The sequence below is a fragment of the Battus philenor genome, unplaced genomic scaffold (assembly GCF_028537555.1).
Source record: "Battus philenor isolate CCGP_79_NKW_IND1 unplaced genomic scaffold, ilBatPhil1.0.hap1 SCAF_11, whole genome shotgun sequence".
Lineage (NCBI taxonomy): Eukaryota > Metazoa > Arthropoda > Insecta > Lepidoptera > Papilionidae > Battus > Battus philenor.
Genome location: NW_027181673.1, coordinates 4,075,343 through 4,093,189, shown reverse-complemented (window position 1 = coordinate 4,093,189; position 17,847 = coordinate 4,075,343). Strand labels below are relative to the sequence as shown.

Sequence of the window (17,847 nt, the reverse complement as noted above, 5' to 3'; positions counted from 1 at the left end):
CCATATCTAATTTTGGAACAGAGCATTTACATTTTTTTAATAATTCTTTTCACATACTTTTTTATTTCTATACTTTATTTAATTTTTTTCTTTTAATTGTTAAGTTTGAAAGATAATAAAGCGATTGATATTGTAAAGGACTTGTGAAGAGAATGCAAATAAAGAAAATTATATTTTTTTTTGTAAAATTCTTCCCTGTCGCAATAATAAGATGGGGGAACCCCAAACAGTCCATTTAAAAAAATGAACGATGTTATACAATACAATACTACAGTAGGTAATCAAAACAAAAAAAAAATGTCAATCACATACAAAATAGTAAGTCGAAAATAAAACACAAGTAATGTAGATAAATTGAAAATCGTATCTGCGATAAAATTTGATAACTTGTATTGAATAAATAAGAATATAAAATAGTATAGCATAAAAATAAAGCTAAATGCGAAAAAATGTGATAATTACTTAATCCTGTGATATTTGAGGAACGAGGTGAAGAAGAGAGACGATGCATGAAAGGAAATTAGTATGTAGAGGAATACTAGAGAATTATAGAATGAAAGAAGAGTAAAGAAATAAAAAAGTATGCGAAAAGTGTTATTTAAAAAGAAAATGTAAATGCCCTGTACCAAAATCAGAAAGGGCAGTACGAGAGGATAAAAAAAAACAATATATACTATTTTTCTTAAAATCCAACAATAACAAGAAGCCGTCTATGCTATTCGGTACATAATAATCTTAAAAGGTCTGTATTGTCTTACACTATTTATTCTGATAAATCCTAATTCCCCGAATTAATAGATCATTTAAAAATAATTGCTAATTTACACTGTTTTTCGTATTTAATGCTAACATAAAAAAATTATTATATCATTGTTTTTCGTCTTGCTTTTTATTCAATTAGTAACGTACGCTTTTATTGCTACGTTTTTGTATGTATCGTTGTTAACGTCGATTGGAATTTTTATAAAATAACCCTTGTGATTTATTAACACATGTAATGTATTGCGTACGTCGCTTGAAACAATGGCGTGACTAATTTTATCATATTTTTATAGGTACTTTTAAATGTACAATAAAACCTGTTAGAAATAAAAGAGTATTTATGATAAATTATGCTATAATATAACTGTGCAGGTTGATTTTTTATACCTGTTACAACCTTAGAAGAAATATATAGCTGTTTTACTGTCAATTAATGTACGGTACACCACTTCCAAAAGTCAATGGTTTCAGAAATAATAAATAACTATAATTATTTATCTCTTAATTCATTTCCTTTTCTTCTTCTGTTCCTTTCTGAGGCAAATGCGATCGAACCAATACTGATCGAAGTCAGTTAGATGTTTTTATTTATTATTGTATTATATTTATAATACTTAATATATTTATGTATTAAACCTTATTTATTATAAGTATATATGTTATATACATATTTTTTTATAGAGGTTTAAAAATACTTTTACGTATCATAGGGCCTGATGTTGGTGCCCCGTATGTCGGACTCGATCTAGACATCAATACCGACTAAAAACAATCCTCTCTCTTCGGTATCCCTGGTCCCCACGGCATGGCCGTCAGGCATTACTTCGCGGGGGGGATTTACCCGCAGCTTTCTCTGATAGAGTGGCTGTTCAGGCCAACTTCCTCCGCTCCTGCTCTATTTTTCGCAACTCCTTCAGCACCGTCGTACAGTACGCGCTCGTAAGTTCCCAGGCCGAAGGCGAGGATAGCATTGTAGCTATCAGAGTTTCAGGATACATTTTGCATCCTACACCTTCTTCCCAAGACCTCCTGGCTTCGTTAAATCGGGGGCAGACGAAAAAGACATGCTCTGCATCTTCAATCAGTCCGACACAATTAGGACAGTCAGGGGAATCTTCGTATTTGAACCTATGGAGATACGCTCGGTAACAGCCGTGGCCGGATATCATCTGAGTCAGGTAGTAGTTCAACTCTCCATGATCTCGGTTCACCCATGGCTCTAGGTTTGGTATTAGCTTACGCGTCCATTTTCCTTTCGTCGACTTATCCCAGGACGATTGCCACTGTTGCAAGCTTTTCAGTCTTCCCCGAATTCTAAGTTTAGCTGAAGTTGGGTCTGATTTGCTTTTTTTGCTTCGGTACAGATCAGTTCTTTCGTCTGCAAGAAGCGCAACAGGAACCATACCTGCTAACACGCATGCCGCATCCTCCGATACTGTACGAAAGGCGCTAGCTACCCGTAGAGTGCTGACTCTATAAACAGAGGCGATTTTGCGTCGGGACTCCTGTTTGCTCAGTGCGTCGGACCATATGGGTACTCCGTACATAAGCACTGACGTAGTCACCGACGCTAATAACGTTATGTTATATACATATGTATGTATGTTTAAGTTTGTATGTCTATGTATGTTTATGTTCGTTTGTTTGTCAATATGTATTTTATGTACACGTAAACTACTCATTATTAGTACTTTTACCTTTTCTATACTATGATTGTCTTTAAGAGATTGCCTTGTGTGATAAGACCGCCCATTGTACTTTTTTGTATATTATTGTAAAACTTATTAAACGTATCTTTACGTGTGCAATAAAGAATATTAAATAAATAAATAACGTTATGATACCTTTGTATTCAAAATTCAAAGAAAAACTCTTTGATACCTCTTTAAACGATTTGTTTTGCCAATGATGACATACGAATCCGAGACGTTGTTGCTTACGATAAGAAGGCTCAAGGTCACGCAGGGAGCAATGGAGAGGGCTATTCTCGAAATTTCGCTGCGAGATCGAATTCGAAATGAGGAGATCCGCTGAAAAACCAAGATTACTGACGTAGCTCCAAGAATTGCTCCTCAGAAGTGGCAGTTGCAACAACCGATAGTCATTGGGGCCGAAAAGACTTAGAGACTAAAAGGGCGATCACCAGCACGATAGACAGACTGTGCAGGTGGTGACGGGCCAGGCAAGAATACTCGACTAAGACTTTCCAGGAAGGGCACGACCTTCAGTAATGATGATAAACGTCCAAGAACGAAATATATTAGAAGTATTTATTATACTATCTTTACTTGCAGACTTTGCACTGGCATTTTGGCCTGTCGCATTTCTATAGATAAAAAAGTTACTAAATTAACATGTTTTATGTAATAGTGATTATACAGGTTAATTGTAAATACGTGTACAATCTTTAAAACGTTATGCAGATAAATGAGCAATGCATTAACCCCAAAGCTATTTAATCTATAACCAATCAATCTGTATAGATAGACCATTACAATTGTATATTTTATATTTTTCACTGTGCTTTTTTGATTCGAGATTCTTGCGTAATAAATGTGTATTGAATCTATTGAATTATGTATTGAATTTTATGTTTTTGCAGATATGCGCGCTGACAGGAAGAGGGTACACATACGAGCAAGCTTTTAAACTGTCACATACATTCGCTGCAAATCTCCGTACTAAGTTTAAACTGCGAGATGGAGACACAGTGGCCGTTATGCTACCTAACATACCTGACTACCCTCTTGTTGCGCTCGGCATTATGGAGGCTGGCGGCATCATAAGTACAATAAATCCTGCTTATACTGCTTGTAAGTACGAAAAGACGGTGGATTTAAATTTATAATTAATATACGAAACCAAATTTTGACTATGATCGTATCTATTAGATAATATCGGATTATTAAACAACTTATCTTTTGAAAGTATAAATAACGAATACAGGAGGTCATTCACTTGTAAATGAAATGCAGAATACGTCAAGTGATATTCACACACTTTTGTAAAACAAATTTGACGTATGATTTGTCATATTTAATCTGTATTTTTAAAATTTTAGGCACTCTTAAATTTAAATACAACTACTTTTTCGAACCTTTATTAGGCGACATCTAGTCTGGTGGCTGGGTCCTTGAAGAAAAGCACTTTATCAGCTCTGCCTGAGATAAAAGGCATGTGGTAGGACACTATAGCTCTACCTCTACTAGTGCTAGTCCTCCGGATGCAACAGGATGATGATTTATAAGTGAGAGACTAAACCCGGTTGTAAACCAGTCAGCGCTGGTGGCGGTCATGTAACAATTTATCGCTATTTAAAGCCCCAAGGTAGCTACAGGAGTCGTGAGTAGCTAAATAGTCCTAAAAGTCTGAGAGTTGAAGGACGCGGGAACCAACCACAATTTCCCAAACCCCTCCATATGGAAGCATCCGTGGAGGGATCATGACCCTCAGCAATGATGATTACGACGGGAAAAATGATATCTACCTGAAGCAGCTAAGACTAAATATTGACTGCTAATAACAAAAGAAACAGGAGGACACATACCATTATCTATCCTTTTTTATTTAATAAAATTTGGTCTTGTACAACTGAGAAAGCATTCTAACGTATGCATTCACTATTTTGATTTTCAACTCTTATTAACCGAGTTTGATGTTATGATATTGCAAGATATATTCACTAGAGAGAGTTCATTAATCAATTCATTCTTTCACTTTTCATTTATTCATTCACCTACCAGTTTTTATGAATATTTGGTTCGAGAGACGTTAGTGCCATTATAGTGATAAGTCCCTTACGCTTTTATAAAATAGATTTAGCATTATCATAGCATTCGATAAGTGATATCGATGTAAAACTATTATTTGTGATAAGCAAATCACGAGTAATTTATTGTTGTAAACATAACGTAATTATGAATCGTAAATAAAAAATATTTAAAATGCATATTCATCGTGAAGTGACATTACTCTTAACGACAATTATTTTTCGATGTGACGTAACTTCGCAGTGTTCTATGAATCCACCGTGCCGGTACCAAATCCGCTGCGTTCGGGGCTGACGACCCGCGTATCACTTTCAATGACCATACTACACTGCCTATCTAATCAAATTTTACATGATGAAAATATTGGATATAATATTTTTGTTTGATTAACACGCAATGTATTTGAATTACAGACGAAATACATCGACAACTATTGATGAGTAATTCTAAAATTATCGTAGCCACGTCTGGGTTAGTAAATATTGTAAAAGAGGCTTTAAAATTAGCCAAGCTGAATATTCCTGTGATAATTGTGAAGAACAACGGAGAAGTGACTCCCGAAGGCGTCGTTGCATTTAACGAACTAGCTGAAGACGTTCATGTTGATATATCTTGTTTAAAGGAAGTAAGAAGAGGCGTCAATGACGTTTGTTTTCTTCCGTACTCAAGCGGTACCACAGGCTTGCCAAAAGGTGTCATGCTGTCGAATAAAAACTTGATAGCAAATTGCGAACAAATAAACGAACCGTTAATAAAATGCCACAACGAAACTACTGGTAAGTAATTGTTTCTCTTAGTTGTGTGCTTTTGACTTAGCAATCGTGGTCGCATCTGTCTCACCTAGGCATTACGCATGCATTCGAGGTGGTTATAGGTATAAAAGTTATGATAGAAATAAAAAGTGTTTTCAAAATTCGGGCTGAACTATTGTTTGCTAGAAGTCATTGGTTTGACCCACAAAAAAAAATTGTCACATATTTCACAGTGATCATTTTATAACGGATGATAGGATGCTGATAAATGAGCTAAATTCACCCTATTAAAACTTTTACACCTATAACTAATCGCCTGTCTAAATCGATAGGGTGATTAGTTATTGAACGGTGATTCAGTGACCCTTATTTGATCCGTCTATTGTAAATATGGGTGACCATGTCCAATAAGTCTTTTCACATCGTTCTTTAAACAGCTTGTCGAAAGTATTTTAAAATTCGATAGTAAAAGAATAGTTAGACGATATTGGTCCAAAGCGAATGCGAATGGAAACAATAGTGTGGTTGTGAATCCTGACGATAAGTAAATAAAAACTATTAAAAGACTCAAATTAAAAACAAACTAAGTTAAGAAACATCCTCAATATTCTGTGACAGTCTTATTGCTTAAGATTGTGTCTATACATACGTAAGTTTACCATGGTACTTTGTGCACATATTTTGTATGATTAAAAAAATGCCACTGCTTACATACCTTGAAAGACACTGGAAATAAACCATAAAGTATGATTTTCTGGTGTAATTTGGACGAGAATTTAAAAGGATCTATTACCTAGAAACGCTCACTAGATTTAGTGCATCCGGTCAATACTCTAAAGCAAATTTATGTCCCAATGTATGAACAATTCAGCTATAAAAACATGTTATTACTTTCTTTGGTTTCAACTGTTAAATCACACCAGATATTTCAGTTTAAAATTTATAAATTGATTCTGTAGGTAACGATTGTCTGTAATTTCTTTTCAGTGTCACATCAAGATGTCGTGATGTGTGTGCTACCTTTTTTTCACATTTATGGGGCAAGTGTTCTCATGTTTCATAAGATGTCACAAGGAATTAAACTGGTGACCCTGCCTAAGTTTCAGCCAGAGGTTTTCTTTGACGCGCTCCAGAAGTACAAAGCGAATATTCTATTTGTTGCACCACCACTTGGTAAGCATAATTAAAACCAACTTACTCAATGCTTTTTGTGTCATACCCCACCTAAGCCTTTTTTAAAATTCTTTTATCCCCTTATGTAATTTTTAAATTAAAATCTCTAATTGCCCCCCCTTAACAATCAAATTGCCTCCCTGTGAGGCATAGCTAAGCCTCACGTTGGGAAACACTGATCTAAATCGTATGGTTAAAATTTTGTTTAATAAAATTACTGAATTTCTCGAGCACATTTTACAAAGTATCATAATATCAGTTAAAAGGGCCTAGAGAATAGAAGGCAAATGTCACATTAGGTAATATTCATTTGCTATTCAAACATGCATTGGCAAGGATCTAGGTCCGATCCTAGGTCCTTGCAAAACAGTTGACGTTACGAGCGATGAAGCGAATATAAAAGCGAATCCCATGAAGAAAATAAATCAAACAGACCACCTTAAGGTCGGCAAGCGTAAAACACTCTGAGAACTTTATTAAGGTTATTCAAAGACGTTACATACTGGCAGCTTCCAACCCATCCTATTAGAAATCAATGGCGGAGGTCTAAACCCAGAAGTGGACCTTTAAATGATAGTGATGATAATGATACCAAAAGTATAGATATATGAAAAGACTACAAAAGATTGTTTATATATGTCGCAAACAACTATTCAACATATTTTTTTATTGTTTGTTGACTCTTCGACCCGTTCTGCTGTTCTAAGCTCTGTCCTTTTCATGCGAATAAATAATGCGTGGGTAAATTGACGATGAACAATTGTGCAATACCGTTAGTATTATGCTTTGATTAGTAATTGAAATTTTAACTAATACTAATTCTTTCACATGTAATCACCACCTTTACAACGTTATCCAAAGCACGCTAGAAAAGCAATTCTCTTAATATCACTGGTCATTGGTCGCCATCTTGATGAATTTCTGAACGTGCAATATATTTTCGAGAAGTGCCTATATACTTTTTAATTTTGAATTGATAGACGTTAACATAATTAAATAGTAAGTGTAAGTATACATATAATATTCTAAGGCTATGTTTTAATTAGTAATTGATTAATTAACAAAATAATTAGTATAGATGTAATTTAGTAGCAGTATAGTCTAGTAGTCTTAGTATAGTATAGATGTAATCTGGTAGCAGTATAGTTAAGTAGTCTTAGTATAGTATAGATGTAATCTGGTCGCAATATAGTCTAGTAGACTTAGTGTAGTATAAATAAAAGTAATAGTATACATAACCGTCTTCCTGCCTTTTATAATAAGCCAATAATTTTAGGTTAACTTTAATCAAAAAATCATAGATAACAGAAGGGTGATAACAAAATAGCCCTGTCGTCCCGTGTTTTGGTACATGTTCTTCCAGAACCAAGCCTTCTCTTAACAGAATCCATGTCTTCTTAGTGTTGCCAGGTTCTTTGGACTGTCGTTCAACTTAGTGGCTAAGTCACGAAGCATTTTCTGCACATCTTAAGAAGCAAAATTTTTTACTGGCTTTCATCACATCTTCCATATTCAAAATCGCTTTAAAATAATAGTTAAAAATAAAAAAAAATGTTTAAATCTGTCTGATAAATTATATATTTCATTGAAAATTATCCAAAAGACGTTTACAGGATAACTTAGAAGTGAATATTTTTCCGGAAAATCGAGCCATTAACTAAAAAGCGTTTATTAAAAAAAATATCCGCCGTTCAAAGTTTTAATCATTGGTACGTCCTTTTTTAAACACAGTATCGCACTTCTGCAGCTGGCCAATAACATATTCACATGATTAAAAACTTATTCGTAGCATTTTTAGCAGCCAGAAAAGAAATCAAAATTTAAACGTTCGTAGGTGTTTTTTTTAAACTTCTAGATGACTGTATTCTTCATTGTTCTCAAATTTAAAAATGGAATTCGTGATTGAAACCTGATTGATCAATGTTTTAAGTTGTATACTATCCGGTTATTAGTTGCAATCTGATGAAACTGTTGTGTGTAGAGGTCCGAACCGAAGCGAAGGAGGGAACCACCGAGCCTCACAATCTTAAAAACGTTTTAGAATAAGTGCCCTTTGTGCCTTGCTCTTATGAACCCGTGGACACTGCAAATATCTTTTGGGCAGCAGTGCAAGCTAGGTAAAAAAAAGTGTTTGTTGACATGTTTTTTTTTAATTTTAGTGATAACAATGGCGACCCATCCAGCCGGTACTTGGGAGAAATTCCAGCACTTAGAAATAGTTATAAACGGTGCAGCTCCACTGGCTGATACTGACGCAGAGAGATTTTTTACGAGATGTAAGGTGAGAAAAAATCTTCGTTTTCTTTCATTATATTCTATAATAACCCCATGGTGCCTTCTTATGTTGTTTTTTAATAGTTCGGTAACGTAACCGTGTCCTGATTTAAAAGATTCTTCAGGTTTGAGATCACAGGAGTAACGGTGGGCATACATACATGAAGGCTTTAAAAACTCGTAAACCTTTTGTGAACAACTGTTTACATTATTATAATACACTGATGTAATATCTCTGAATTACCATGTAATCAATTGAAGACGTTCCTTAAATAAAAATATAAAAATATACCATAATAGTCCAAAGAGTTTTTTTTAATGACAATAAATCTTAGAAATAAATTACTCTTCAATTGTGTTAAGGATATTGCAAAAAGTGACCACAAAAAACGTTTGATTTTATTGTTGGTTCTTTTTAGATCAAGGCGCCTTTGGAAAAAAGGTAATAGCTTTGATTCGAGGATAGCTCAATCTGGTTATATTTTCTACCTTCTGGCATTATTGTTACTTTCACAAATATTCACTGTAACTGATCCTAAGTAAACAGTGATATTAATAAATAAATGTATACATATGCAAGTGTGCATATATGCGTGCATTTATATATGCATATGCGCATATATGTGAAGCGATCATTTAAGAATGCGTCATATTGCTAGCCGCTGAGATAGCCTCATATATTTTCACAATATTCGAACGAGGGTTTCCAATATACGCATTTAGCGGTTAGTTGGAAAATACCACCGGTGCACGTATTTGTTCCTTAAAATTAAGGCTAAATGTAAAGACGACGGTAGCATTACTGGAGGCTTCCGAATTTAAATTCTTGTTCGAATTCGAACGTGCAAATATTTTTAACAGTCTTGTGAAATGAACGAACGAATGAACGCTACGTTTGTATGCCTATATGTATATAGGTGCTCTCAATCGCTCGTGGTTGTTGAGGCCGAAAGAACTTATAGTGATGACCACGAGTCACTAGATGCGGTGTGGGTATCCACTCCACCAGATGGAACGACGAAATAGTTAAAGTTACGGGTAGTCGCTGAATGCAAGCAGTGCAAGATCAGCTTTCGTGACGATTTTTGAGGGAGGCTTACGCCGTCTATTGGCAAGTATTATGATGATGATTTATAGTGTACACCCAAGACCAAAGCTTTCTTTTAGAAATAATATTTAGCCATTTCCGCACATGTAGTGGTAGTCGTGCAACAAAGTGCACCGTCCGTTAGCCCCATCCGCATTAAATTTATTTTAGAAAGCTAATACAGGTCTTAATAGGCCACGCGGAACGAAAGCATATTATAAGACCTTACATATTATTCCAAGTTTTGATTCATTAATCAGAATCTTAAAAATTTTTATTTTTACAACTATGAACATTGGGGGTGTTTAATGATCACGCGAGATATTTGTTAACAGACGATTTGACTTTTGTCTACCTTCTCCGTTTTTTTTTCAAATGTTTATTCACTGCTGCACAAATAGTATTTGAAAATTTTGCGGATTCAGTTTAAGTACTCTTTTAAGGTCGCGAATCTTGAAGGCTCTCGTCTCGGCTTAAGCCGCTACATACTACTATATCACCGAAATGGGAGGTCGCTGAGATCTTATATCGCTACGGCTGATGCTCCATGAAGTGACTAGGTTCAAGGATCCTTATTGACACCAGCTTGGGTTGTCACTTGAGGATAATACTCGTTTGGAATTCTGTCACAAGGGCCCTGAGACGGCTGAACCTCAACTTGGTCAGCTGATGTTGCATGGATAGTAACTATCACTTCGGAAAGCGTTAGAGCTAGAAGAAGAAATTGCAGAAGAAACTTCAGAAACGGTTTTATATAGTATGCTGTGGGATTGGCCCTGCGATATACGGTGCGGTGTCGTTTCCGGTGAGACCGGTTGGTTATCATACAGATGATGACGATGTACAGTGTAACGGTGCTTATCTTATATAGCTGATAGTACTTCTGAGTATATTACAGTACTTGTCGTGTACTAATGTTTATTTTACATTCCTTATAGTGCTATTGTTAGTAGTAGTGCCTTGAACAGTGGTAGCCCGGCGGTAGAGGATTGAGACTTGTGATCGTAAGTAAGAAAAGGACCAATATTTAGCCACTTCCGCACATGCAGTGGTAGTCATGCAATAAAGTGCACCGCCCGCCAGCCCGCTGATAAATGCGTATGCGGCAAACAATGTGAATCACACAACCGCCACCGCCAAATTACTCAACACGTGTTTCATCCCTCCACGGGGCATCTTCAGGAGTTATGTTACACCGATTAGTGCCAAACACAGCTTCTTATTTATATATATTATATAGGATTGCCACTGTTCACAAACAAGTTTCCAGAGGTTTGACAGCGGTCTCCTCTGCATACCATGATACTACACTGCGATCGCCACCGTGTCTACCAAGCATAGCGATAATGATATATCCTCCCATAGATATCTTTGGAGTACGTCTCGTCCAGGGGTGGCAAACTGCGGCGCGCGAGTCTCATGCGGCTCTTTGAACTGTTATTTTTGGCTCCGGTTGATTGTTGAATTATTTCAATATTTAAATTTATATAACCTATGTCATCTCTTGGGAAATCGAAACAAATTACTGGTGTGAATAGCAATAATTATTATTCCGCTATAAAATTAGCGAAATTTAAACACCGATCATAATTAACTAATCGGCATTTTAAGTATTATTAGGAGTGCTGATATACGGGTGCCACTATATCTAACTTCAATACATATATTTTGTACTTTTATCGTATAATTTTTGTAAAAAAAAAATAGTTTTTTTGTTGTAAATTGTATTATTTTGCGGCTCGCGACTATCAAGGAATCTGGACAACCCTGACCTATGCAATTGACTCATCACGATATTTCTGGTACCATAAGGCTTAGGTACCTGATATTTGATATGAATATCCTTTTCGCTGAAAAGAGATCAGTTAAAAGAGTAATTCAACCCGCAAGGGTGGTAGAACAAGCGTTTTTTAAGTTCGTTAAACGGACTAAGGACTGCTAGTATAATAATGTATAAGCGGATTAAACTTCCGTCTTCTATCTTTTATATTAGTATACAAAATATCTACAGTACGTATTGAAGCTTTACTAGTTTAGAATACTGGTAGAGATTTAGTCTTTCCTACCGACACAGTCATGCTAATTGAAAGTGTAAAATTTGTCGTGTATTTTAAGTTACGTCAATTCAGATAGGTTTTTAGATACTTTTTTAGTTGTTTTTTATCGTATATTCGAAATATGTATTACTCACTAGTAAATATGAGCTCAGCAAAGTAAATATTCGTGTGATTTACTGATGTGGTAAAGCTCAGTTGTATATTACGACAGATTATAGTTTTGGAGGACACTTAAAAGTGTGTATTTCTCTGCGACTTACTTCCCTACGCCATGTGCTGGTGAAAGGCATATATTGTTTCTAAATTACATAATAGTAGATCGATGACCAAGGTCGTGGAAAGCCGGTGCTCGTCAGCACGCTTATTCAGGTTGAAGTGTTTAATTTTAAAAACGATGTTTATAGCGCAAGCTGGATTTCCGTCAAGGCTATGGTTTGACTGAGACAGCCCCAGTCGTGACGATGTCACCTCGTTACATGGAGAACTACGGTTGCGTGGGATACCCCATCCCAAGCACGGAACTTAAGATTGTTGACACCGATATGAAGAGTTTGGGACCCAATGAAGTAAGTTACATATTTCAATTACTTTTAATTTTATGTAGCATATTTCAAAAAGAAACATAGAAAATTTTGAACTCATATTCTAATACTGCAAATATTTGGACAAAGCAAGCTTTGTATAAATGCGGTTGAAAATCCGAAACAATAATGGCTGGCCGTGTGAATGAACAAAAATGTAAAATATTACATATAACTCGTTATATTATAACAAAAAGTTTATTCAAAAGATGGTGCCAAAGTTAAAAAAATATATATCTGGTAATTTACGCAGTTTATTGCACATAAATTGGCCCATTAACAGGCAGATTACTATTGGTAGGTGCTATGGTAAATATAATCTTTATAGAACTAATCAAAAAATCCGAAACTTTAAAATTTTTTGCGTTATTAAAGAAAAACTTTTATATAGTCAAAATAAGTTTGGAATTTTTTTGTTGATTGTGTTGTTGCTTTTTATCAATTTTCACTGCTAAACTATTGAATATTAAAGAAACAAAAAGAAAAATTTTAAATAGTATTAAATCCGCAACATACGAAGAAGTTTAAAAAACAAATTTGTTAGTAAAGCATAAATTATAAATACATGAAGCAAAATAATAAATAAATCTTTTAATCAATAAATATGTACATTTTGTATTCTTTCAAGGTAGAATTAACAAAAAAAAAAAACAAAACGACAAAGTAAAAGGATTTGCAAGGGGCATAAATTATATTAACGCTTGGCAATATGTTAGGTGAAATTCGGGGTATGCGGGCCGAACCGGACTGACGATCGAGCAAGTGCGGAAGTTTAAATCTTCTTAAATCTATTTTCTGTACTATAACATCCGACATACGGTATTTCTTTTAGGCATGTAAAGACAAATTACTAGAACAATATATCAATTATAATAATATATAAATCAACAATATATCAATTAATAAATTGATCATAATTTTCACAGAAAGGCGAGCTTCTGGTGCGAGGTCCTCAAGTAATGCTTGGGTACCTCGGCAATCCTCAAGCGAACGCGGAATCCTTTACCCAGGACGGATGGTACAAAACTGGCGACCTGGTGGTCGCAGACGAGACCGGCAACGTCACTATATCCGACAGACTAAAGGAACTGATCAAGGTAAAACATTTCTTATTATGTACATCGCGGACGAAGAAACTTTTTTTAATAAGTCTAAAGTACAAGATGCTGTGTAACAGTGTCCATCATGCCATGGTAACGATGTCACGTCACACGAACTCAGGTGTGCATTACACAGATGTGGCGAATACAGCAACCGCCGCACAAATACTGGAGTAGGTGTGAGGAAGTGGTCACACGAAACGTAATCTTAAAAACTGGACATTAGGGCGTCGTTAAGATACATTAAGAGACTTACTCAAACACTACAATATGCAAAAACGTGACCAAAAATATTAGAACCAGAAATAATAGACAGTCCATAAGGACTGTGTTCTCTGTGGTAAATTGATCATAATAATAAAAAAGTGTAAGGTGGTAAGCGAAGGCTCCAGTAACTTTTCTTTGGAAGCTTCCAGACATGTGAATGTATAGCATATTTGTTAGTAAGTTTTTTTTTTAAAAAACTTACACGTTTTTGAAATAACCGTATATCAAGCAATTACTCAGAAATATACATTCATTTATTTTTTTCTATGGAAATGCTAATAACTTTTGGCTGTAAAAATATGTTACATCAAATAGTGAACAATATTTAATTTTAATTTATAGTAGTCCTTTTTACCTGTATTGCACAGACATTGCCTTTGTTTTTACAATTACACTTTTTGCGCGCCTTTTTGCATGTTTGCGTTTTATTAGGCGAACGGAGCCGCTGAAACCTCCTACCCCCTCCATTTTCTCCTTTTTCGTCTTGCTACGCTTATACTTAATGCGCGGTACAGCGGTTGCGGTAGTGACTTAGTAATAATAATAATGACTAGAAACGTAGTCTCTCGAGGGCTATGCTCGGGATTTCTTAACAAAATCGAGATCCTTACACTAACAAAAGTAATCTAAAGTCCAGCGGATTAGCCGGTTAAAGTGGCAGTAGGTAGTTCACACTCGAATAACAGATTACCGCTGTGGCCTTAAAGTTGACTTTATTGAAAGACGTTAGATGCAGACCGATTCCGACTGGTCGTATTCTAAATCTGCGAGTGAAGTCTATGTCCAACGGTAGAAGTTCTACGTCTGAAACGATCTGAAATACACAAATCTAACTTATTCAGAATTAATCAAACGTTGTTGTAAATACAAAAATTTTGGGCGTAATACGGAATAATAAATACTAATAGAAAGGCCAGTTTCTAGTACGTTAATTTGGAGATATATTCTGAAATATCTCGTGTGTGTCTTGTAAAATTTTCTGTCGTCTTATATACCTGGATTATCACTTCCGCGAATACGTAAGTATTAATCCGAGAGATGTGATAGTTAAAAATCATATACGAAACCTGGAAACATCATGTTATCAAGAGTATAAATAAATTATTCAAATTAGTTTCTAGAATATTCCAGTGACGTCACTGCTGTGGTGTGTGTTTAATTTAGTTCAAATAACGCAACGTAACTTCTCTAATTTACCATTTAAACCTAGCAGAGAGTAGTTGGCTTGGGGCGCTAAGTAAATAGGGCGCCTCGATACCTAATTATTCGAATATTCTATCCAATAGTTCAAGTGTAATTAAATAACATTAAGTTTGTTTAAGTTACGACCTAAATACTATGAAGGGTTTTGTTTATGAGTCTTGATTACATTGTATTAAATGAATATATTGATTACGAGGTAGATTTAGAAATGAGGAGATGCTTAGACAAATGAAAGTAAACGACATAGTCCAGCGGATTGGCAAAGTGAATGTCAACGTAGGATGTCCATCGATGTCCTGTTAAAGTCCTTGGAAGACCCTGAATGCAGGCTGCATTATTGAAAAATTACGTGGAATGCCTCTTCACTAATAATAAAAATGTAAAAGATATATTTTTTATTTGTATCGCAGTATACTACATATAGTTTATCATAGTAAAAATTTTCGGTAATGACTGCAATAGTATAGAAAAGTATCGCAACAAAATTGTATAATAAATATGTATAATAAATCTTTGGGTTAGATCAACGCCTTGCAATGGGCGTCCATCGGTTGAAGAAGAAGATTATATTTTTTTATCTTAGGATGAAAGACGAAGGTCTTTAACTAAGTGATGACATAATGATCTAAAACATGATCACTAAGGATGGGCCTTATAAAAAGGATCAAGGTCACCCAGAAAATAAGGTGATATGCTCGGAGATCCGCAAAGGACCCCAGTTCATCGTCGTAGCTCGAAGAATTCCTCGTCTGAAGTGGCAGTGGTCAATTTTGCGGGGGGGGGGAAGGTTCTATGCCTGCGGGTGTCTTTCGGCTGCCATGATGATGACAATATTGTGATTGGAACAGGTGTAAAAGGTTTAGACCTTGTTGCTGATAAGAGGTATATATACAATAACCACTTTTCAATTAATCACAGGTTGATTGGTAGATGTAATGTATAATGAAGGTGATTTTGTACGTAATGAATTTAGACAGACACTTAAATACGATTTCAGAGGATGTTAATATGCGTTGCATTCACTGAAATAGGTGCATAGTATAGTATGCAGTTAATATTCTCTGGAGAGAGGCGTTTGCATTAACTTTGAGAAATCACTAACGTCAAGCTGTTCTAATATCGTGAACATTAGGGCAAAGCGAAACGCTTTGTACGAATGCAGTGGAATATTGGATAGAAAACAATCCTATTCATACGAATATTTTTTATCCAACAGTTGCTATTTTTAAATGAAATATAACAATGAAGTGATTGCTCTGAAATATTTTAGATTTTGTAGAAACGCAACAGGCCAATAAATTCTGGCAATATGAAGGCTGCATGGATGGATAGTAAATTATATTTAATTTTAATATGAAGTTATATCAATCCGAATTTCTGAAATCATTTATTTTTGGCTCAAGTGTTAGACGCATTTGTTATTGTAAGTAAATGAGTTATACACCCTTTTTAAGGTTTTACACTTACAATGTACCCTGAATATATACTATATTACATATTAATCATTCTGCATGTATTTATAGGTCAAAGGTTACCAAGTGCCTCCTGCAGAGCTGGAGGCAGTGCTCAGAGAACATCCCGACGTAAAGGATGCGGCGGTAGTGGGGATACCTCACCCCACCACGGGCGAAACACCTAAAGCCTTCGTCGTATTAAAATCTAATTGTAATACTAAAGCCAAAGAAATATGTGAATTTGTCGACAAAAAAGTGGCCTCTTACAAAAGGATAGACGATATTGTTTTTATAGATAGTGTACCTAAAAGTTCGGCAGGCAAGATATTAAGAAGGGTGTTGAAAGAAAAATACTGTTAACACGATTCAATTCAGAAGTAAAAATAATTATTACATTTAGTAATACAATTTTTTATTTACTGATATCGAGAAATGCTTGGCCACTTTTTTTTGGGACACGGTAATAATCGAAAGGTGCCATTGTGTTTTGGAGGAAGAATCGATTTCAAACATTGCTTTTATTGTTTAAAAACATGTGTTTAGAAATGAAAATGTTATATTTTTATAAATTATATTTGTAATAATACTTTATTGAATATCATATTATAAAATACAATATTATACAACGTTACGAAAAAAAAAATATTTTCTATTTCTTTAGTTTTTTTTTGACATTTTCAAATTTTCCTTTTGCGACACTTCGGCCTCTACTACTCGCACCCAAAAAAGTCTAGCTTATATCTGTAAAAGTAAAAAAAAAAGTCTTAATCGTCTAATGTTTATACTATGAAGTGAAATATGCTTAATTAGAAATTAACCAGGGCTTTTTTTTAATTTAGCCGTAATATATATATTAGACGATCAAATGAAAATCTGAAAAAAAGTGATAGTTTCATTGACATTTTTTAATCTGTGCAACAGAGAAATTCTGTGTAATTTTTTTTATTTGAAAAATAATGTCATTTATTTCAGAATTATGGGTACATTTAAGGGGGTACTATCGGATTTTGAATAGTTTTTATGTCTTTTGTTGTTATTTGGACATATTTTCTTCTTTACAGTCTACAGACGTCATCTGCAAGGCATACATCTCTTTCAAACATCGCCACGATGACCGTTCTTGCGCTTCCTGGATCCATATTGGGCATTTTCCATAACTAGAATTGTAGTCTTGATGGCAGTTATGTATTGTTTTATTAATTACACAGATTTGTGATTTTTATCAAAACAGTAAAGAACCAAACCATTTAAAATTTAATATCAACACGCAATAAAATTGAATAGTATTGTGGACAATGTTCACATAATTTTCGATGACACCACATTCGTGATGTAAGGTCACTTTATTTATATTTTTGGATTTCTTT

At 34.8% G+C, this 17,847-nt stretch overlaps 1 protein-coding gene across 1 annotated transcript in view; it reads left to right on the top strand.

Annotated features, from left to right (window-relative positions):
• Positions 1-16,862, top strand: part of LOC137929684 (uncharacterized) — a 35,183-nt gene extending 18,321 nt beyond the window's left edge. The window contains exons 3-9 of the mRNA XM_068772745.1: positions 3,365-3,575; positions 4,946-5,308; positions 6,272-6,457; positions 8,617-8,738; positions 12,280-12,441; positions 13,383-13,553; positions 16,550-16,862. Coding sequence (XP_068628846.1) covers positions 3,365-3,575; positions 4,946-5,308; positions 6,272-6,457; positions 8,617-8,738; positions 12,280-12,441; positions 13,383-13,553; positions 16,550-16,840 — 1,506 coding nt within the window. The 3' untranslated portion in view covers positions 16,841-16,862. The remainder of the gene's footprint in view (positions 1-3,364; positions 3,576-4,945; positions 5,309-6,271; positions 6,458-8,616; positions 8,739-12,279; positions 12,442-13,382; positions 13,554-16,549) is intronic.
• Positions 16,863-17,847: the final 985 nt, after the last annotated feature.